This window comes from Schistocerca gregaria, chromosome 2, assembly GCF_023897955.1.
Source record: "Schistocerca gregaria isolate iqSchGreg1 chromosome 2, iqSchGreg1.2, whole genome shotgun sequence".
Classification (NCBI taxonomy): domain Eukaryota; kingdom Metazoa; phylum Arthropoda; class Insecta; order Orthoptera; family Acrididae; genus Schistocerca; species Schistocerca gregaria.
The window spans coordinates 1,033,433,929-1,033,458,900 of NC_064921.1; the positions used below are offsets into that span (position 1 = coordinate 1,033,433,929).

At 42.5% G+C, this 24,972-nt stretch overlaps 1 protein-coding gene across 2 annotated transcripts in view; it reads right to left on the reverse strand.

Moving 5' to 3' along the window:
* The window catches only part of LOC126335554 (brain-specific angiogenesis inhibitor 1-associated protein 2-like), a 521,250-nt gene that overhangs the window by 198,041 nt on the left and 298,237 nt on the right, over nt 1-24,972 (reverse strand). For both annotated transcript variants that reach the window (XM_049998957.1, XM_049998956.1), the window contains exon 2: nt 3,724-3,799. In XM_049998957.1, coding sequence (XP_049854914.1) covers nt 3,724-3,799 — 76 coding nt within the window. The remainder of the gene's footprint in view (nt 1-3,723; nt 3,800-24,972) is intronic.

Sequence of the window (24,972 nt, forward strand, 5' to 3'; positions counted from 1 at the left end):
GACTTACTCTTCGTACCGTTATCCTTCAGTCTTATCGTATGCACTTCCTGAATGTTTGCAGCGAAAAATTCTCTTTTTCGATCTTATCTCCTACGCTCATAGAATTAGTGTTTTTCTACCGTTCAGTTTCTTCCCCTTAAGTGCACCGAGCTTGAATTTAAAAACTTCAATCTTGCAACACCCAGAGCACACTTTCCTTACACGGCATCCTCCAAGCCATGGAATAAGGCCCTAGTATGGATACAACATCACTTTTTCGCATCAGAAAAGTACATGGACCAACACCTCTTAACGAAAGTACGATAATAAGGAGTATCAAACGAAACTTGTCGCTGTATTTAGCACTTCTTGGTACGGAGGAGGCACCATGATGATACCTTGGATGGATAGTCACGGAAAGATGTAGTATTAATCTGAAGGTTGAAACTTCCTGGCAGATTAAAACTGTGTACCGGACCGTCCTTCACAGTGATCACTTTACATGCGACACCGCTCACGCCCTATACATGCCCTGCCAGGTCTGGTAACAACGTTAAAATGATGAACACCGATGCACTACGATAGCCGTTCTACCTGTCACAGAGAATTGCAGCTCTAATCGTTTACATTACCGCCCATGTACAAAGTAAGACTGACAACCCGCCGTGTCTTCTGGGTGCTCTACTCTTCTTTATCAAGAAGTGTATTCGCATATAACGTTTTGTTGTAACTTAAATAGAATGATCACGTAGGCTCGATCGTAGGTAAAGTAGGGAGCACGTTCATTTTTGGGATGCTGGTGCAATACAGTCTACAAAGTCGATTGCTTACTCGTGCTAGTCATCGTATAATATTGGCCAAATGTGTGACAAAGTGACAGATTAACAGGTGATACTGAATGCATACAGAAGTGACAGCACGAATAATCACAGGTTAGTATTTTTTTTTTTCACTGAAGAGCATCAAGGAAATGCTGACGTACTACAATGGCAGATGCCTGAAGCTAAGCGACAATTATTCTGCAAGAATGAACTTAAAGATTTTAAGAACCATTGTTGTGTAGGTCCATACGGGACCGCGAAGACGAGATTAGACTGGTTATAGTCTCTGCACAGCTGTATTTCAAGTGGCATTCTTAAAGTGTACCTAACCTAGGTGGGGTGAAAATAAACCATAATTTCTTTCACAATAGGAAGTACCCTTTCTCATGCATTCCAGATTGGTTTTGTGGGATATGGAGGAAGCTGTAGCCTAGATCTGCATCTAACCTTCTTATATCTGCTTTTTTTCAAGTTTTAGGGAGCTGAGGCCCATAATTTCAGAAGTTTACATTTAATTGAAATATTTGTTCTCTGGAAATCAGACTATATAACACCGTAGGGGAGGCAAGGAATGATTTTTTTTTTTAATTTCCCTGTTTGATTTCTGCCAGGCATTTACATGTGATTTGCAGAGTATCCATGTAGATGTAGGTGATTTCTTGCTAGTTTACAACTTTTACATGGATGAAGATTCATCTTACATATGTGCTAAGCTGCATCGTTCTCATGACGATGGAAATGACACATTTCATCCATAGTTACCTCATGGACAATAATTTTTTTTTCGATCTAGATCGTGACTCAAGAGGGAAATTTTGAAACTAGTAAGGCACAAAATTTGATAGGAAGGGCATCCATAACTGAGTTCCGTAGTAAAATCAGATAATTATCCACTTCAGCTGTGAATAGTTGATGGTCTATGGTAATTACATTTAGTGTAGACTGCATGAGTTTCTCATCGACATGGACGAAAGCTTGGTTATCAGCGCAGGTTAGAGTCCCTGGACCGTGTAATGAGACAACATCCTTGTGCATCGAATTTCTATTATTCGAAATAAATCTACACTCTTTGTAAATGTATATGTTATTCCTTTATTTGCCATGGGTTTAAAGTTTTAAATAAAAATTATTTTATTGTTTAGAATACATCAGAATTTGTAGTGTTATTAAAATAGCTATTGGAAATCACCATTGTCAACTGAAGAGATACCAACCTATTACTGAATACCTAGTATACCGTCTACCAACAAAGCTGTATGCAACTGCACTAGTACAGAGGTATAGCTAGCAAGTATGTCAATGCTTCTTGTACGCATTGGAGTTCGTCAGAAACGCAGAAGAGTGACTATAGAATCCACTCAGCTCTGAAGGGCGCTTCTACAACTTAATATGCACGAGACTTGTCATATGTGCCACACCCTTCACAGCAGACTTCCGATAAACCATACGCCACGGACTGGAAACAGCTATATTCGCGTCTCACTCGGTTGGAACTCTGTATACCATACTGTGCTTTTCACTGACTTTACTCGTAAACATTTCGAAACAGTATACCTACTATGAAACTTCCTGGCAGATTAAAAGTGTGTGCCCGACCGAGACTCGAACTCGGAACCTTTGCCTTTCGCGGGCAAGTGCTCTACCATCTGAGCTACCGAAGCATGACTCACAGCGGGTGCTCGCAGCTTTACTTCTGCCAGTATCTCGTCTCCTACCTTCAAAACTTTACAGAATCCCTCCTGCGAACCTAGCAGAACTAGCATTCCTGAAAGAAAGGATACTGCGGAGATGGTTCAAATGGCTCTGAACACTATGCAACATAACATCTGTGGTCATCTGTCCCCTAGAACTAAGAACTACTTAAACCTAACCAACCTAAGGACATCACACACATCCATGCCCGAGGCAGGATTCGAACCTGCGACCGTAGCAGTTGCGCGGTTCCGGGCTGAGCGCCTAGAACCGCTAGAACACCGCGGCCTGCATACTGCGGAGACATGGCTTAGCCACAGCCTGGGGGACTCCAGAATGAGATTTTCACTATGCAGTTTCATTCTGGAAACGTCCCCTAGGCTGTGGCTAAGCCATGTCTCCGCAGTATCCTTTCTTTCAGGAGTGTTAGTTCTGCTAGGTTCGCAGGAGAGCTTCTGTAAAGTTTGGAAGGTAGAAGACGAGATACTGGCAGAAGTAAAGCTGTGAGCACCGGACGTGAGTCGTGCTTCGGTAGCTCAGATGGTACCCCCGAGCAGATGAAGCGAACAAAATGAGATAAAAAAATATGGTAGAGCACTTGCCCGTGAAAGGCAAAATTCCCGAGTTCGAGTCTCGGTCGGGCACACAGTTTTAATCTGCCAGGAAGTTTCATATCCGCTGCAGAGTGAAAATCTCATTCAGTATACCTACTAGTCTCACTGTACATGGAATACTACTGAATTTTCGATCACGGGTCCAATCAGCGACAGTATAGCTGTGCTACCGTTGTACCGCACCGATTCTATTATTGAGCTGCTTTATTTTTGTGTGTCGAAGATACATCTGGTGTCACAAATATAAAAGTAGTTAATGTCTGCTATGCGCAAAATTTAAATTCTATAGCAAATTCATTACAATACTAGAAGTTATTTACTTGCCTTTGGCACACTTATTACTTTAATTTTCCTTAATTCAAAATCTTATCCCGCAGTATCTCAAGGATGAACAACGTTAATGCTTGCAGATCGCTGAAAACGGCGTGCTGCATGTCAAATGAACTCTTGTCAGAAACTTTTAGTTATCTCCTTAAATCTTGCGATTTCTTTACTTCCCCGTAAATTATTAATAGCGACGGTAATGAAATACTGCGTGCTTCCTAAGTTTTCGGAAACTCGGCTCAAAATATTGCTGCGCATTTGCCTCGTCTTACATAAAATATGCAGCTACTCACCATGGAGAGCTTTTAGATAAGCCTTCCCCGCCGTTATCAGTTGCCGAGCACCAGGATTGAATTTGTCCAGAATATTCTGAAACAGAAAGGAAGAGGTTAGTATCAAACGTTACACACAAATCAGTGAGATAGATGCTTAATTTATCGATTAATGAGCGCTAAATAATAACTGAACAGATTACCAAATAATAACTTTAAAAATCTTTGGCTGAAAGACATGCCCGTACCTATAACATAAGGGATATTTTTCCATTTCTTTTCTTTTTTGAAAGAGAAATGTAAGTTCAAAAATGACTCTGAGCACTATGGGACGTAACTTCAATGGTCATCAGTCCCCTAGAACTTAGAACTACTTAAACCTAACTAACCTAAGGACATCACATAACACCCAGCCATCACTAGGCAGAGAAAATCTCTGACCCCGCCGAGAATCGAACCCGGGAACCCGGGCGTGGGAAGCGAGAACGCTACCGCACGACCACGAGATGCGGGCAAGAAATGAAAGTGATACGCAGTCAGAACAGAGTAGATCCCGACATAGAGGGTCACAACTTTAACTTATACAGTTATTCTAGCAAATATGGGAGGGATATTTCCCAAAACGACGTGAAAATTCGGTATTCAGAATACCTTATCATTGTAGTACTAAAGGCAAACGTATGATAGTCAGTGCGATTTGTTGTAAGGCCCCCGTACAATCAGTTCGCAATGTATGGTCATATACTTTACGAAAACGTTGTTCATTTCGTTCGAGCAGGCTCTAACAGACTATCTAAGCGTATCTCAACACCCGGGCTGTTCGGTATTACGTTCATTAACACATTTCCAGAAATCACTTAAATTTGCTAAGTGGTCCACCTCGTTTTCTTTTTCCCTCTGGAATTCACTTCGATACATTCTCCGGACATCTGCTATAATCATATTATTCGAAAAGGCCATACCACAGTAACATCTATATTAATATGACTACACTGCAGTTCATACTTAAGTGCCTCACATATTTTTCTTGGACTCTCCTTCAGAATATTTCTCTACCTTTCCACTTTCTAGCAGCATATGGAATAAATGGACGCTTAAATTCTTCTGTACGGTCTCCGATTTCTCTTATTTTATTATCAAGATCATTTCTCCCTATGTAGGTGGGCGACATTAGAAATGTTTTCACATTCGGGGGAGAAAGTTGGGGATTGAAATTTCATGAAAAAATCTCATCGCAAATGAAAATGCCTTTGTTTTAATGATTCCCATCCCAACACGCATTTAATTTCGTTACACTGTCTCACCCATTCATCAAAAACAGGAAACAGGCTGCCGTTCTTTCAACTTTTTTCGATGTCCTCCATCAATCCCATCTAGTATACTCCAGCAGCCGCGCGGGATTAGCCAAGCGGTCTGGGGCGCTGCAGTCATGGACTGTGCGGCTGGTCCCGTCGGAGGTTCGAGTCCTCCCTTGGGCATGCGTGTGCGTGTGTTTGTCCTTAGGATAATTTAAGTTAAGTAATGTGTAAGCTTAGGGACTGATGACCTTAGCAGCTAAGTCCCATAAGATTTCACACACATTTGAACTTACTCCAGCAGAGGACGAAAAATACTGGTGTAAGCAGTGTCTTAGCTGACCTGTTGCATTTTCTGCAGACTGCAGGGTCTCTACTTGTTCTTGCAAAAAGATACATTTCCGTTCTCCTTTCACAAAATAACCGAGAGAGGTGGCGCAGTGGTTAGCACACTGGACTCGCATTCGGGAGGACGACGGTTCAATCCCGTCTCCGACCATCCTGATTTAGGTTTTCCGTAATTTCCCTAAATCGCTTCAGGCAATATGCCGGGATGGTTCCTTTGAAAGGGCACGGCCGATTTCCTTCCCAATCCTTCCCTAACCCGGGCTTGCGCTCCGTCTCTAATGACCTCGTTGTCGACGGGACGTTAAACACTAACCACCACCACCACTTTCACAAAATACTTTAATCCCCTTAGTAATCCAAGGTTATTTACATGAATGTTTAATGTTTCTTCTGATTAGCTTGTGCGTAAAACTTATTTTCAAATACTGGCATGAATTTATCATGGAATAGATTAATTCTTATATTGGCATTAGGTTCTTTGTACGTTTCATCCGAGGTTTCATATAAACTACTGTTAAAAACATTTGCTCTGTTGTCATAAAGCCGGCCGCTGTGTACGAGCAGTTCTAGGCGCTACAGTCTGGAACCGCGCGTCCGCTACGGTCGCAGGTTCGAATCCTGCCTCGGGCATGGATGTGTGTGATGTCCTTAGGTTAGTTAGGTTTAAGTAGTTCTAAGTTCTAGGGGACTGATAACCTCAGCAGTTAAGTCCCATAGTGCACAGAGCCATTTTTGTTGTCATTAATGATTTTGACTTCCACTGGAATGTGTCCACACTATAAGGCACTATGCCATTTATCGTGACTAACTGTGCATCATGATCAGGGAGAGCATTTGTTACTGTGTAAACAGTTGTTTTCTCGTTTAGTTCAAAAAATGGTTCAAATGGCTCTGAGCACTATGGGACATATTTTCTGTGGTCATCAATCTTCTAGAACTTAGAACTACTTAAACCTAACTAACCTAAGGACACCACACACATCCATGCCCGAGACAGGATTCGAACCTGCGACCGTAGCATTTCTCGTTTAGTGCCTCATCAAAGAAAACATTATCAATTGTGGACCTACTGTCTTCATGCACCCGTGTTGGAAAGTTAACCACTGAGAGCAAATTGTAGGATCCAAATAAGGTTTCCAGATCATTTTTGATATCAGAATCCCTTAGGAAAATCTACACTGAAGTCTCCGCAGACTATTAACTGCTTCGTGAAGTCCGATAGGCAGCGCAGTAAGGAATCCAGTTTCGTCATAAATAATACAAAATTTCCTAGTGGGGATCTATATATTGTTACAATTAAAAGTGAACTGTTTTCCAGCAGTAGTTTATAAACATACTCTTCTTTGTGCTGATCACTAAAAAATAATTTTTATTTTCGTTTGTTATTGGAAACTGAAAAAATTAACACCGAGGCCACGCCCTCAGCTAGTTACTCTACGAAAATTGAGAAAGTACCAAAGACACTGAAACAGAGGGAGAAGTAGTATTATGTGCATCACCTCAACGGTTCTCTGCGTATCCTGGAGCTCCACCACAAAGCTAAGAAGTTACGAGTCGTATACTGTGCGTTACAAATAATAAACGTGGTCACCTGTTGTGAAAGAAAAGAAGAAACAGGAATAACAATAACAGTGCACGAACCGCTATTTTCATATTGTGTGGAAATCCCTGTACGAGCACCGAGCGTACACAAACAAGCACACAGAGCGTTCTACACGGTAAACACAACGCAACAGATTTTTAAACGTGTATTTTGCCATACCTCTCCGGAGGGAACGTGTTTGGAGAGCAAACGCGGCAGCGCGCCGCCGGAAGCAGATTTTGGCGAAACACCTGCGCGTCTGAGCAGGTGCCGGCCGCCGTCTTTGTCAGATCTGGTTGCCGAGGAGAGTAAACAAGACGCTGGCGGCGCGCTAAGACTTCTTTTGACGGCCGCCCCGCTCCCACGGGGCTCTTCTTGTAAATTGCGCCGCCAGGACAAACTCGCCGCCTTGTGAGCAACGCGAGAGGTTGACACGCGCGCGCGCCAAAGGGAAGGGCCGTGCGCGCTCTGCGCAGCCGGCGTCTCCGTCGCACTTCCAGAGGCCCGTTCGCAGGAGCGCGTGATGTTTCGAGAGCAAGAGCCAGGCGCTCACAATCCGTATCTAGGATGTTATAAAATGATAGCCGCGAAAAAAACGTCAACCTTCCGTTATCTACACTACTACATAAAGACGGGTTGCTATTTAATGTTGTTAACAAGAATCTAAAAAGCAGGCCACCAACTTACTTCGAACTTTTACGCGATGCTCTAATAAACATTTGGACAAATATGCGATATATGTTTGTAATATATGACGATATTGAAAGAGTAATGCAGTATGTAAAGGGTGACGAAAATCTAATAGTCATGGGCGACTGGAATGCAGTTGTAGGGGAAGGAGTACAAGAAAAGGTTACAGGAGAATATGAGCTTGGGACAAGGAATGAAAGAGGAGAAAGACTAATTGAATTCTGTAACAAGTTTCAGCTAGTAATAGCGAATACCCTGTTCAAGAATCACAAGAGAAGGAGGTATACTTGGAAAAGGCCGGGACATACGGGAAGATTTCAATTAGATTACATCATGGTCAGACAGAGATTCCAAAATCAGATACTGGATTGTAAGGCGTACGCAGGAGCAGATATAGACTCAGATCACAATACAGTAGTAATGAAGAGTAGGCTGAAGTTCAAGACATTAGTCAGGAAGAATCAATACGCTAAGAAGTGGGATACAGAAGTTCTAAGAAATGACGAGATACGTTTGAAGTTCTATAACGCTATAGATACAGCAATACGGAATAGTACAGTAGGAAACACAGTTGAAGAGGAATGGACGTCTCTAAAAAGGGCCATCACAGAAGTTGGGAAGGAAAACATAGGTACAAAGAAGGTAGCTGCGAAGAAACCATGGGTAACAGAAGAAATACTTCAGTTGATTGATGAAAGGAGGAAGTACAAACATGTTCCGGGAAAATCAGGAATACAGAAATGCAGGTCGCTGAGGAATGAAATAAATACGAAGTGCAGAGAAGCTAAGACGAAATGGCTGTAGGAAAAATGTGAAGACATCGAAAAAGATATGATTGTCGGAAGGACAGACTCAGCATACAGGAAAGTCAAAACATCCTTTGGTGACGTTAAAAGCAACGGTGGTAACATTAAGAGTGCAACGGGAATTCCACTGTTAAATGCAGAGGAGAGAGCAGATAGGTGGAAAGTATACATTGAAAGCCTCTATGAGGGTGAAGATTTGTCTGATGTGGTAGAAGAAGAAACAGGAGTCGATTTAGAAGAGGTAGGGGATCCAGTATTAGAATCGGAATTTAAAAGAGCTTTGGAGGACTTACGGTCAAATAAGGCAGAAGGGATAGATAACATTCCATCAGAATTTCTAAAATCATTAGGGGAGGTGGCAACAAAACGACTATTCACGTTGGTGTGTAGAATATATGAGTCTGGCGACATACAATCAGACTTTCGGAAAAGCATCATCCACACAATAATATACAGAAGATAGAGGCAATTCTGACTATACGGCTAATAATGGAAGCAAGGCTAAAGAAAAATCAAGACACGTTCATAGGATTTGTCGACCTGGAAAAAGCGTTCGACAATATAAAATGGTGCAAGCTGTTCAAGATTCTGAAAAAAGTAGGGGTAAGCTATAGGAAGAGACGGGTCATATACAATATGTACAACAACCAAGAGGGAATAATAAGAGTGGACGATCAAGAACGAAGTGCTCGTATTAAGAAGTGAGTAAGACAAGGCTGTAGCCATTCGCCCCTACTCTTCAATCTGTACATCGAGGAAGCAATGATGGAAATAAAAGAAAGTTTCAGGAATGGAATTAAAATACAAGGTGAAAGGGTATCAATGATACGATTCGCTGATGACATTGCTATTCTGAGTGAAAGTGAAGAAGAATTAAATGATCTGCTGAACGGAATGAACAGTCTAATGAGTACACAGTATGGTTTTAGAGTAAATCGGAGAAAGACGAAGGTAATGAGAAGTAGTAGAAATAAGAACAGCGAGAAACTTAACATCAGGATTGATGGTCACGAAGTCAATGAAGTTAAGGAATTCTGCTACCTAGGCAGTAAAATAACCAATGACGAACGGAGCAAGGAGGACATCAAAAGCAGACTCGCTATGGCAAAAAAGGCATTTCTGGCCAAGAGAAGTCTACTAATATCAAATACCGGCCTTAATTTGAGGAAAAAATTTCTGAGGATGTACGTCTGGAGTACAGCATTGTATGGTAGTGAAACATGGACTGTGGGAATACCGGAACAGAAGAGAATCGAAGCATTTGAGATGTGGTGCTATAGACGAATGTTGAAAATTAGGTGGACTGATAAGGTAAGGAATGAGGAGGTTCCACGAAGAATCGGAGAGGAAAGGAATATGTCGAAAACACTGATAAAGAGAAAGGACAGGATGATAGGACATCTTCTAAGACATGAGGGAATGACTTCCATGGTACTAGAGGGAGCTGTAGAGAGCAAAAACTGTAGAGGAAGACAGAGATTGGAATACGTCAAGCAAATAATTGAGGACGTAGGTTGCAAGTGCTACTCTGAGATGAAGAAGTTAGCATAGGAAAGGAATTTGTGGCGAGCCGCATCAAACCAGTCAGTAGACTGATGACCAATATAACTGGAAAAGTTGTTCCCAAAAATCTATAAATTTTTACACGTTTCTCTCAACAAATATTCGGACGAATATACAGCAGTGGCCAATAAAATTGCTACACCACGAAGATGATGTGCTACAGACATGAAATTTAACCGACAGAAAGAAGATGCTGTGATATGCAAATGATTAGCATTACAGAGCATTCACACAAGGTTGGCGCCGGTGGCGACACCTACAACGTGCTGATATGAGGAAAGTTTCCAACGATTTCTCATACACAAATAGCACTTGACCGGCATTGCCTGGTGAAACGTTGTTGTATACCTCGTGTAAGAAGAAATGCGAACCATCTCGTTTCCACCTTTCATAAAGGTCGGATTGTAGCCTATTGCGATTGCGGTTTATCGTATCGCAACATTGCTGCTAGCGTTGGGGGAGATCCAATGACTGTTAGCAGAATATGGAATCGGTGGGTTCAGGAGGATCATACGGAACGCTTTGCTGGATCCCAACGGCCTCGTATCACTAGCAGTCGAGATGACAGGCATCTTATCCGCATGGCTGTAACGCATCGCGCAGCCACATCTCGATCCCTGAGTCAACAGATGGGGACGCTTGCAAGACAACCACCATCTGCACGAACAGTTAAACGACGTTTCCACCATCATGTTCTATCAGCTCGGAGACCACGGCTGCGGTTGCCCTTGACGCTGCATCACAGACAGGAGTGCCTGCGATGGTGTGCTCAACGACGAACCTGGGTGCACGAATAGCAAAACGTAATTTTTTCGGGTGAATACAAGTTCTGTATACAGCATGATGATGGTCGCATCCGTGTTTGGTGCCATCGTGGTGAACGCACATTGGAAGCGTGTATTCGTTATCGCCATACTGTGTATCAACCGGCGTGATGTTATGGGGTGCCATTGGTTACACATCTCGGTCACCTCTTGTTCGCATTGACGACACTTTGAACAGTGGACGTGGCATTTCAGATGTGTTACGACCCGTGGCTCTTACCTTCATTCGATCCTTGCGGAACTCTACGTTTCAGTAGGATAATGCACGACCGCATGTTGCAGGTCCTGTACGGGCCTTTCTGGATACAGAAAATGTTCGATTGCTGCCCTGGCCAGCACATTCTCCAGATCACTCACCAACTGAAAACGTCTGGTAAATGGTGGCCGAGCAACTAGCTCGTCACAATACGCCAGTCACTACTCTTGATGAACTGTGGTATCGTGTTGAAGCTGCATGGGCAGTTGTACCTGTATTCGCCATCCAAGCTCTGTTTTGACTAAATGCCCAGGCGTATCAAGGCCGTTATTACGACCAGAAGTGATTGTTCTGGGTACTGATTTCTCAGGATCTATACACCCAAATTGCGTGAAAATGTAATCACCATGTAGTATAATATATTTCTCCAATGAATACCCGTTTATTATCTTCATTTCTTCTTGGTGTAGCAATTTTAATGGGCAGTAGTGTATATAATGTGTAAAGTGGAAAAGTTGTTCCGAAAAATCTCTAAATTTTTACACGTTTCCCTTAACAGATATTCGGACGAGTGTATGTGTACTTAGGGGGTTTCCCCAATAGCGTGCAGAAATTGTTCGGCGTAGTATTCCCTACCTCCTGTTACATTTTTACACGTCCTTACGGAAACACCATATGCTCAAGCAGACAGTTTTTAACGACTAGAAATAGGACATTCATATTCACACGACATGTATGTTTCTCTGTTCCGCAGAAGTTATTAGCACTTTAACCACGTCGGCACGCGGGGTCAGTTTCAACATCGATATCGCGACGAAACACCACCTACCGGCAAAATGTGCCTGCGGCTCTCGTTGTCGCAGTAAATCGAAGGTAATGGGTCAGTGTGACTTGAGCCAACGTGCCGGATGCCGATTTAGGTAAATAGCGGACAACCTAAATCAGGATTCTCGGAGACGGGTTTGAACTGTTGTCCTCCCGAATGCGAGTCCAGTGGGCCAACAACTGCGCCACCTCACTCGGTGAAAGCCGGAGGATACGACGAGATGGTGAGGTCGCAACGTCCAGACCACCCCAGAGAAGATCGACACCTCATCCAAATGGCATTGCAGGACAGATCTGCGTCCTCCTCGGCTATGGCACAACAGGGGAAAACATCGTACACTACTAGGGGTGACAGTTCGTCGTCGTTTATTATGGCATGGGTTCCGTGCGCGTCTCAACTTCTCCGCCTGCCAGGTGCAGAAACATGCAATGGTGTACGGAACGAGGACACTGGGGACAGGAATGGCATTAGATGGTGTTTTTGGAAGAATTCAGGTTCTGTTTGTTAGAAAATGACGGCCGCATTTTGATTCGCAGCAGACAGGAGAGCGGCAGCACAGTGACTTCATTCGCACGAGACATACAGCGCCAGACCGAGGCGTTGTGGTGTATGGTGCTATTGCGTACAACCACAAATCACATTTGGTACGTGCCCAGGGCAACGCGCCCAGAGTGACCTACGTGAATGACATCCTGTGATCCGTAGCCATTTCATTTCTGCACAACACCCCAGACGGCATTTTTCAGGAAGACAATGTACCACCACATGTTGCTGCACAAAAACGTGCCTTCCTGGTGTCACAGGTTGTGAACCTTTTGCCCTGACCCACCAGATCACCAGACTTGTCTGCAATCGAAAATGTGCATGACATGGGAAACGATGCGTGCAACACTGCGACCCAATGCCAACCACCACAGATAAACATAGGAACCAGATGAGTGCAGCATGGATGGTAATACCAAAGGACGCCATTCGTGTCTTATACGCTTCAGTGCCATAACTCATGGAACAAGATATCAGGGTCTATGGCGGATCCTGTGCCTACTAGGAAACAGGACACATGCTGAACCGAGGTGACTGAAATGCCAATCATTTCTGCAGAACGTGCTAATGTAAATGTCCCGCGAATTTGAACGTCGTATCACTAGTCGTTGACGGTGTTCTGTTTTTTCTGAAAATATGGTACAACTGTGGAAATGTTCTTCACCGATTTACTTCAAATTTTTACACTATAATACGTGTTTTGATGAACGTCGGCTATTTATTTATTTTTTAATATGTATGACATATGTAGATACAAATAACAAATAAAGGAGAAATTGTGTTGATAAAAGTCTGGAAAACTTGTTGTCCGATTTACTTAAAAGTTCTGCTCGATACTGTAATAAGAATTCGAACAAACATGGGCTATTTTTATTAACAACAATGTACAAGCTATCCGTTAAAACTGACTCAGAGAGAAAAAATACTATGCTATGCTACGAAAAGTGTGGTTTTAAATTCTTTCTTGAAGTCAGTCTTAACAACGATACCAGGACATTTAAACCATTAGACATATCACTTCCGCCCCCCCCCCCCTCTCTCTCTCTCTCTCTCTCTCTCTGTGTGTGTGGAGGGGAGGGGGGGGGGGTGCAAAATACTGCCATTGAAGCTATTTTCCCCAACAGCCTCGGCAGCTGGAGGGGTCGTTCTCATACCCTGTACGCCAATGACCCTATAATTTAACCATTCATTTTATGCGACTTCACTTCCAGCTTTCGTTCTCAATAACATTATGCAGGGCTTAAGGTAGGGGATGGATAGAGGGGGAGAGGGATGGAGGTAGGAAATGGGCACGGGATATATATATATATATATATATATATATATATATATATATATATATAGAGAGAGAGAGAGAGAGAGAGAGAGAGAGAGAGAGAGAGAGAGAGAGAGTGGGAAGGTGAACGTCGCCAGGGAGATGGGGGGACGAAGTGGCTGACACAGCGTAGGAAGAGGAGATGACAAAGAGAGGGAAGAGCAAGAGATGGACGGTGAGATGGTGGAGCTGGAGGTTAGGACTTATATCCGATTCATATAGATATACAGCAACTGCGAAGCTTCGCCGAGTTAGGTAGTATTTACACTTTTTCGTGTTTTAAGTCATCTTCCGTTCTACACCGCCTTCTACATCTGTCAGTTTGTATAAATGCTTTCAACTCTATCTATTCCTTGCACCGAATGTCCTAGACAATAACGTTCATAACGTCCAATCCTTGTATACCAATAATGTCGCCAGGATCTCATCAAGCAAGGTGGAGGAGGGAGAGAGTTTCGTGGGCAGAGAAGGAAAGGAAGCAAAGAAACACAATTACCTATAAAATAAATTGATAACTATTGAAAAACGCATTTGTCAAATGGTTCAAATGGCTCTGAGCACTATGAGACTTAACATCTGTGGTCATCAGTCCCCTAGAACGTAGAACTACTTAAATCTAACTATCCTAAGGGCACCACACACATCCATGCCCGAGGCAGGATTCGAACCTGCGACCGTAGTGGTCACGCGGTTCCAAACTGAAGCGCCTAGAATCGCACGGCCACACCGGGCGGCACGCATTTGTCAATCAATAATCTAATGGAAGCAAATAACTATTGATACCGACTACCTACGATATAGTTAACTGGGAGAGAAGCATCTGATTGCAATTTGTACATAAATTTCGTTTGTTACACAGGGACCGTTCAGGTACCTGAAACTACACGGTTCAATCACATCAATGTGACCACGGGCTCTGTTCAACGTCGATGTGCAATTACCACTCACAGGTGGACAGATAGGGTGGACGAAATGGACGCAGAGAGGGGAAAAGGAGGTGATGGATAGAGAGAAGATTGATAGAAATAGGGAGGGGAGGAAGAGATGGACAGAGGGACGAAGAAGTCGTGCACAGAGGGGGAAGGAGAAGGAGGAGATAGACAAAGAGACTGGAGAATATTAGAACTTACATCCAATTCCCATACATATTTAGCAACTGCGAAGCATTGGCAGATTGGCTAGTTCTTTAATAAGGTAGATGTACAGGGTGTTTCAAAAAGAATGTACGTATTACAGAGTATTATTTTGTCCAAACTAGTGATAGCTGCGTCTCGGCTCGGCTATTGGAGAAACGATTACATAGTCTAGTTTGTATTAATAGCCGATAGATGTCAGTTGTCTTCTGTTTTGCTTGATAACCGTCATATGTTTAAAATGGCTACGCCGCAACCGAAATCATTTTGTGTTCTCGAGCTTGCGAAGTGCAGTTCCGTGACTGCAGTGCAAAGACGTTTAAGGTTGAGGTACCAATTTGATCCTCCGAATGGGTGAAACATTTGAAGATGGTATCGACGGTTTCTAGATACACGATGAGTATGTAAAGGAAAGAGTCATGGCCGTCCTCGTGTTCCTGAAGAAAATATGGCACGAATTCAAACTGCTTTCCAACGTAATCCTTCAAAATCAACTGGTCGTGCCAGTTGGGAGTTACAACTGCCTAAAACAAGAACTGGAGTGTGTTGAGACGTCAGTTGGTTATGAAGCCATACAAGTTACAGCGCTGTAGTCATGGACTGTGCGGCTGGTCCTGGCGGAGATTCGAGTACTCCCTCCGCCCTGGGTGTGTGTGTTTGTCCTTAGCATAATTTAGATTAAGTAGTGTGTAAGCTTAGGGACTGATGACCTTAGCAGTTAAGTCCCATAAGATTTCACACACTTTTTTTTGAACATACATGTTACAGCTGTTACAAGCTCTGCGTCCTGAAGCCAAACACAAACGTGTGGTATTTTGTAACGAGATTCTTGATAATATTGACAATGATAACACTTTCCCACAACACATCGTGAAGATGAACCGACGTTCCATGTTAGTGGGCAGGTAAACAAACACAATGTTCGAATGTAAACGTAGGCTTCCGCGGCCGTTGTCACAGTCAATAAAATTCTTCTGGATTTAAGGTCGCATTGTCAACTACAATATTCCGACGATTCGGCGACTATTGCAAGGCGCCTTCCTCTGGGCAGCACACCCTGAGGAAGGCACCTTGCAAAAGTCACCGAAACGTCAGAATTTTATAGTTGACATGCGGCCTCAAACACAGAAGAATTTTATTGACTACGGTGTTCGAATTCGGCGCCTACAGAACTCACATGCGGCCACAGAACATGTACAGGATTCGGACAAAGTCCATGTGTTTTGTGCGATATCCAGATCATCTGTTTACGGCCCATTCTTCTTTGATAGAAACACGTTTAACGGTCAGCAGTATATCGCTATGTTACAAAACTGATAGTTTTCGAGGCTGCACGAAGACAAATTAATTTTTCAACGAGACGGGGCATCCCCTCACTGGAGTCGCCAAATGCGTGAATATTGGAATGGAACTCTACCGGACCGTTGAACTGTTCGTCAAGAAGCTGGCGACTTAGCATGTCTCAGCTGGGCTCCACGGTCACCGGATCTAACACCCTCCGACTTCTTCCTGTGGGGTTTCGTTAAAGACAACGTTAATGTACCACCACTCCCACAGATCCTGGAAGAGTTGAAGAACCGGATCCGTATTGCCATAACATCAATGACGAAGGACGTGCTTGCCCGAGTATGGGATTAATTTGAGTATCGATGTGATATTGTTCGTGTTGGTGACTTGAGAGGTTCGTAAATACGTGTGTAAAGTTTCATGCTCGTATGTTTTAAAGTTTAATAAATATATGCATGCCAAATACGTATATTCTTTTCGAAATACAATATCTGTGAGTAAACGGATTCATTTAGTAGCTGCGAGAGGGTCACGGTGAAGCTCAGATTACATCACGAAGAAGATTGCTGTTAAGGTTTCAAGGCATACGTTACGAGAAGACCAAGTAACACTTTGCTTCCTTCCACAAACATCTTGTGAAATGATCACGATGGAAAGTTCGAGAACTTGGAAGTCATTCTCTTTTCCCTTATCTGAACGGAAAATGAGATAAATCACAGTCGTTCTAAAATAAGTAGCATCTAACATCAGAATGTGGCTTGTCGACCACAGATATAGAAGTTTTCTCGCGAAACGAATAATGTGCCATTATTACAGAGAACTATTATCAGGTTGTCTACGTCCCGTAAGTTTCAAGAACCAAACTAGGTAGCGTGTACCGTACTGGAGGACTTCTGTACGGATATTTTTATCAATGGCAAGTAAATTGCGAAAATAAATGAACACAATCGGCTAGTTCTCTTGTTTTACTCTTGTCCGCGGCTATTTAAAGAACAAAGATAATCAAATAACTTGCTGAACGTCATATCTGGCCTGTTGTACATGTATCTACTACATATTAACCAGCCTACAGAGGAATCAAGGTACACACATTTGACATAATGACTCTTGGCTTTTGTCTACAGTTCTTCGGCCGCCAACTTTTTAACGACGTTCGTAATGTTACATCAGAAAAATCACTAAACAAACTTCCGCCTTAGGTCCCATGAGGAAAGCTAAGAGGCAATAAGCCAACAAGTGGTCACGAAAGCCTCAACAACTTTGTAGATACACATTTATTTGCAACCCGAGAAATTTCTCGCCCTATACATCAAATATCGATTAATCAAAGTAGGATAATTCCTATGCTAGCGAACATTTACACTGAAAAAGAAGCTGTACTTGCGACATAATTTGCATCCATTTCTGCAGCGACGACGCGAAAAATCACGCACAGATCTAATTTACTGTTAGAAAGTTTAAATTAAAGAAAATTATACGTTAAATTGGTCTGTGCTTCGCTTAACGACCTCGTCAAGTGATGAGGTCCGTTACAGAAAATAGGCTAGCATGTAGGACAAGGTTGTCTGCGTTCAGAAAGGGCGCACCATTTCACTGATATGTCCGATACAGAATATTCCAGTGGCTGATATTTGCATATTTATGAGAAAAATATGTAAAAGAAGGATTTCTCTTTGTAGCTAAACAACTTTTAACTGGGACAATTATCGAAACATCTGACTGGAGCTGCGGACTAGAGATAAACGCAGATTTCCGGATTCACTAAATGGAGAAAGTTATTCGTACAAGTCTACAGACGCTAAGCGAATTAAACAACATTTTCACGTCTGTTTTCATTTACTTTGAGGAGGACTATGGCAAAATACGTCCTCATAAAGATGTGTCTGGTATACATGATCCAACTAAAAACACTCATAAAATTAGATTATTTCGATTATCTGAATATGTCAATGCTCTTCTTTTCTTTATAGAAAACTAACTAAACATATCCTCGTAAGGTGAGAGTACTACTTCCAATTTGTATTTCAGGACCACTATTATCAATCCTATGTTTGCGGTCTAGTGATTATCACAATCACTGCTATGGTACGAAGCTACTACATAGAAATAAAAGATATTGCACCTCAGAAACAAAACAGTCGCTACAACCATAGTGAATGAATGCGTCGTGGATTGGTGGTGTATCTGTACGTGCGCGCGATCATGTGTGTTATTTCTCCGTCATTTTCCTTTAAGACTGGAGAAAAATCAGCCAAACTTTGGAAACATATGGCTTACTATCTGGAAAAGCTCGTCTCGGTAACGACCTTTATTAAGACTGCCATTCTTATAAAACAGTCTCTACAACCGATCCGATTTCTCCAGTGAACGATTGTACAATACGACGCATTTTTTGGTTTCTGCACCGCACACCGCTAGGAGCGGGGAAGGAAGGATAGTCTTTGAACGTCCGTTGACACTAGACATCGCAGGAATGTGTTGACAGGCAGCATTTGATAGGGCAGACTCCTGCTATACGTAGCAAAAACGAAATTTCAAATATCTGCCAAAACACCATAGAAAATGCCACTGACAACTCTCAGGACATATATCTTGTATACTCTTCATACAGCTAATGTCATCACCCGTTCCCCATATCTGCTTCCAACTTATCCTTATAATTTTTAGGGTGCGTGTGGATTAAGATCGTCATCATCATGCCTCTTAATAATTGTAAAGACAATGATTTCTTTATGGAAAATTTCGTATATTACAAGAAGAAATACCTCGTGCCTTGTTAATTGTGTTTCAGCAATTGCAGTTGAAGAGCTAGAACAAACTGGTTCATGTACAAACGGATTCATTGTTATTTACCAACCACGCCAATGGTTTCGTGAAAGCCTTCTCGATTCATTCCTGTTGATGGGTCATGATCCCTCTGCCAGGCACTTAAGAGTAATTTTCAGAGTATCCATGTAGATATAGATCGTCGGCGGCTCTGTTCACTGTCAATTTTTATTCTCTTTTAGATAATTAAACACTTAAGCTACTTGCTGTTATTATCATCATTCATATTTGACATAAAATACTTCAATATATTAATAGGTTTTCACATGTTTAAAGAAAAGTTTGATGTCTAATTTGTCGACGATAAATCACAAGTGTTCTACGGAATGCATCTATCAATAAAACCATTTTCTATGGAATAATTATTTGTTATTTGCAAATTCACCAAGTGATCATTATATATTTCTATACGTTCATCGATAGTCCTTTAAAGATTTTTAATCTGAATTATAAATTCTAAGATAATCTGCCTGCATCTATAATAAGAAAACACAACCGTTTCAACAATTCGTTTATGTTTTCTAGTAGTTGGAGGAGGAAATTCTCGAAACATAAGGGACTGTTAAACTAACGACTTCAGTCACAAATTTTACAACTAAGAATACCGTGGGGAGAAGAGGAGTTTGTGGCACAACTTTACTAGAAGAAGGGTTCGGCTGGTAGGATATGTTCTGAGGCATCAAGGGATCACCAATTTAGTATTGGAGGGCAGCGTGGAGGGTAAAAATCGTAGAGGGAGACCAAGCGATGAATACACTAAGCAGATTCAGGATGTAGGTTGCAGTAGGTACTGGGAGATGAAGGAGCTTGCACAGGATAGATTAGCATAGAGAGCTGCATCAAACCAGTCTCAGGAGTGAAGACCACAACAACAACAAGCACACCTAAAGCCATAAATATGTTGTATTATTTGAAGCGTGACTCCAAAGGTTTAAGTCCTTCAAAAGTTCAGGTGGTGAACGGTTCACGCCAAAATCAAGATGACAAATTGAAAACTTGAATGTAGTGCTTGACAGAAGTATATAAAAAAACTCGTTGTACGACAAAAAAAAAAACTACTATTGCTGATGATGACGTATGACTAAAAATTCCGAACTTCTAATCTCCAGTCATGATAAGCTCTTGACGAAATGTCTGTTAGTAATGTATTACTTTACACGCATGCAGAGAAATGTCAATAGCTTGCTCGATTTGTTTAGTGTACATAAAATCTCAGGTCAAACTGTAAGTCACTCATTTAGAGCAGAGTAGTGGTCGCCTCAGAACGCAGTGGGTGGAGCAGGACTGGCACCAGGTGGTCATGTTTCTCATACGTGTTCCATGGGATTTATTCCGGACGATGAGGAAGCCCTATCGTTCTCTCCAATTGTCCGTAATGTTCTACAAACCAATCGTGAACAGTTGTGGCCTAGTGGCACGGTGCATTATTATCTATAAAACTTGTGTTGCTGTTTGGGAACATGAAGTCTGTGAATGGCTGCAAATAGCGTCCAAGTAGCCGAACACAACCATTTTCAGTCAATGATCGGTCCAGTTCCACGTAAACACAGCCCACGCCATTATGGAGGCAATGCCAGCTTTCACAGTACGTTCTTGACAACTTGTGTCCATGGCTTCGGCGTCTGCACCACACTCGAACCATACCATCACGTCTTATCAACTCAAGTCGGCACCCATCTGACAGGCTACGGTTTTCCAGTCATGTAGGGTACAGCAGGTAAGGTCACGAGCCCAGCAGAGGCACTACGGTGTCGCACTGTTAGCGAAAGCGCTCGCGTCGGTCGTCTGCTGCCACAGCACATTAACGCCAAATGTCGCCGCACTGTCCTAACGTTCGTCATACGTCCCACTTTGATTTCTGTGCTTATTTCACACACTGTTGCTTGTCTGTTATCACTGACGCTCATAGCAGACGCCGCCGCTCTCGGTTGTTAAGTGAAGGCCGTTGGCCACTGCGTTGTCCGTGGTGAGATGTAATGCTAGAAAATTTGTATTCTCGGCACGTTCTTGACACTGTGGTTTTCAGAATACTAAATTTCCCAACGATTCCAAATTGGAATGTGTCATCTGTCTAGCTCGAACTACAATTGCGTGTAGAAAGTCTGTTAACTCCCGTTGAATGGCCATAATCACACCGGAAACCTTTTCACATGAATCACTCCGCCAACGCACTGCTCTTTTAGAGCAGTCAGAATAATCAGTGGTGTTCACCCAAGGACGTCATGTAGGCAGTTTTTCAAGGAGTTAGGCATTTTAACTGCACCATAAGAGTACATATATTCGCTAGTAAAATTCGCTACAAATAAACCATTTCAATTGGTGAAGAACAGTGATGGCTCAAAAATGGTTCAAATGGCTCTGAGCACTATGCGACTTAACTTCTGAGGTCATCAGTCGCCTACAACTTAGAACTAATTAAACCTAAGTAACCTAAGGTCGTCACACACATCCATGCCCGAGGCAGGATTCGAACCTGCGACCGTAGCGGTCTCTAGATTCCAGACTGTAGCGCCTGGAACCGCACGGCCACTCCGTCCGGCGAACAGTGATGCTCATACGTACAACACTAGAGGGAAAATGACCTTTCCTATCCGTTATTGAAGCTGTCAGTTGATCAAAAAGGAGTACATCATTTAGCAACAAAAATCTTTGATCATTTCCCCAGCAACATAAAGTGTCTGGCAGGTAGCAGATCAAGTTTTAAATCTAGCTTAAAATAATTTCTTTTGGACAACTCCTTCTACTCCATGGAGGAGTTTCAGTTTCAGAAATGGTAAAAAAAATTGTGCCTCTAAATGTAGTTGGATGTGTGTTGTTGTTGTTGTGGTCTCCAGTCCTGAGATTGGTTTGATGCAGTTCTCCATGCTACTCTATCCTGTGCAAGCTTCTTCATCTCCCAGTACCTACTGCAGCCTACATCCTTCTGAATCTGCTTAGTGTATTCATCTCTTCGTCTCCTTCTACGATTTTTACCCTCCACGCTGCCCTCCAATACTAAACTGGTGATCCCTCGAGATCTCAGAAGATGTCCTACCAACCGATCCCTTCTTCTAGTCAAGAAGCTCCTCTTCTCCCCAATTGTGTTTAATATCTCCTCATTAGTTATGTGATCTACCCATCTAATCTTCAACATTCTGCTGTAGCATCACATTTCGAAAGCTACTATTCTCTTCTTGTCTAAACTATTTATCGTCCACGTTTCACTTCCATACATGGCTACACTCCATTCAAATACTTTTAGCAACGACTTCCTGACATTTAAATCTATACTCCATGTTAACAAATTTTTCTTCTTCAGAAACGCTTTCCTTGCCATTGCCAGTCTACATTTTATATCCTCTCTACTTCGACCATCGTCAGTTATTTTGCTCCCCAAATAGCAAAACTCCTTTAATACTTTAAGTGTCTCATTTCCTAATCTAATTCCCTCAGCATCACACGACTTAATTCGACTACATTGCATTATCCTCGTTTTGCTTTTGTTGATGTTCATCTTATATCCTCCTTTCAAAACACTGTCGATTCCGTTCAACTGCTCTTCCATGTCCTTTGCTGTCTCTGACAGAATTACAATGTCATCGGCGAACCTCAAAGTTTTTATTTCTTCTGCATGGATTTTAATACCTACTTCGAACTTTTCTTTTGTCTCCTTTATTGGTTGCTCAATATACAGATTTAATAACATCGGGGAGAGGCTACAACCCTGTCTCACTCCCTTCCCAACCACTGCTTCCCTTTCATACCTCTCGACTCTTACAACTGCAATCTGGTTTCTCTACAAACTCTAAATAGCCTTTCGCTCCCTGTATTTTACCCCTGCCACCATCAGAATTTGAAAGAGAATATTCCAGTCAACATTGTCAAAAGCTGTCTCTAAGTCTACAGATGCTAGACACGTAGGTTTGTCTTTCCTTAATCTTTCTTCTAATATACGTCGCAGGGTCAGTATTGCCTCACGTGTTCCAACATTTCTACGGGATCCAAACTGATCCTCCCCGACGTTGGTTTCTATCAGTTTTTCCATTCCTCTGTAAATAATTCGTGTTAGTATTTTGCAGCTGTGACTTATTAAACTGATAGTTCGGCAATTTTCACATCTGTCAACACCTGCTTTCTTTGGGATTGGAATTATTGTATTATTCTTGAAGTCTGAGGGTATTTCGCCTGTCTCATACATTTTTCTCACCAGATGGTAGAGTTTTGTCAGGACTGGCTCTCCCAAGGCTGTCAGTAGTTCTAAAGGAATGTTGTCTACTCCTGGGGCCTTGTTTCGACTAACTAAAAATTTTAGACTATTAATATTAGCACTATTCATGTGTGTATATATATCTTTTAATCTGACTTGTTCCACATCCTATCGATATAGTAATAATCGGGAAAATGATCTACGGAACATGACATAATTAAAACTAAAACTATATACTGTGTACGTGAACCTTCGGAATCGTCACATGAGCATATCGTTACTCCATGATTTCTTCCACCTCAGTGTGTATCGGAACTTAGTGCATTCGAAGGTGCGTAAATAATTGTTGCTCTCATGGTGTGTACTCCCGTAGCAAATGGTTCAAATGGATCTGAGCACTATGGGACTTAACATCTGTAGTCATCAGTCCCCTAGAACTTAGAACTACTTAAACCTAACTAACCTAAGGACATCACACACGTCCATGCCCGAGGCAGGATTCGAACCTGCGACCGTAGCAGCAGCGCGGTTCCGGACTGAGCGCCTAGGTACTCCCGTAACCTAGGTAGCCGAAATGTTTGATGTTTCAAGAGGCTGACTATGAAGATCTAAAACGCATTCCGCGAAAGCGGAAAGACATCATCCTCTAAGTCCCAACGCAGGTGAAAGGGTGGGTTGAATGACTGAGGATTGCGAGGAAAAACAAGAGAACGACTGCTGCAAAAGTCGCTGCAGAACTGAATGTCGCTCTCACGAAGCATGTGGGCACCAAAACAAAACAACACGAAGGGGCGCTGCATGAGCTGGGAATTGCACAGCAAGCTGGAATTCCAAAACCAGTCGTCAGTGATGCAAATGTCCGTAACTTGAAAACATGGCATAATACCTGGACTACAGAACAATGGAGTAATGTTATTTGCTCAGATGTGTCTTGCTTAGTCCAGTTTCCAGCTTCAGGCCGAGGTTTACGCCCCAAGAGTGAAACATGGCGGAAGTTCGGTGATAATTTGGACACTCATATCGTCGAATTCCATGGACACCTGGCTGCTTTGCAAGGATTATTTGACCATTCTGGCTGATGAGTCCCACCCTTCTGGTCAATGTTTATTCTTGAGTGGTGATGCTATGTTCCTAAATGCAAAGTCCTCGTTCACACAGCTGGCATTCTCCAGGAATGGTTTTGTGAGCTCAGGGATGAGACGTCGAGACTCCTGTGGCCACCAAACTTACCAGACTTCTGGATTATTCAGCGTTTCTCGTCTGTTTGTGGTCGGTATGCAACTACGTCATCATCACCTGAACATGGTGCTATTTTGCAGAAAGGATGGTGTACTACCCTCTTGAAAACCATGCAAGACCCTTATTTATTCATTCGTAGACAAACAATCTTGTTGGAGGAACATCCGCAACTCTGGCTTTACGCTCCCATTTTTAGATCTGGGAATTTCGTTACAGGACAGTAATGGTCACTTTAACATATTTAGAAAACCAACTACAACTGGTACGATTATTCATTGCTCTTCAGATAATTCAAAGCAGCAGAAAATGGCGCTCTTCGTGCTATGCTTTACTGTGCGTCCAGAGCCCCTCTCTCAAAATACTAGCGCAAGTTGGATACCATTAAATTCACAGCACATGCTAATGGCTACCACCCAAAAGTTGTTGATGTTCTTCATCAGCTGATGCAATCGAAAGCCGCTTCCAACGATCTGTACGGGATTACACTATCATCTACTAACAATGATAACTTCAAAATAAACTTTTTCAGGATCCCGTATGTAGGTGCTGTATCTGACAGGATTGGAAAGTGGCTTAGAAAACAATAGGCTCTAACCGCTTTCTACACCCCG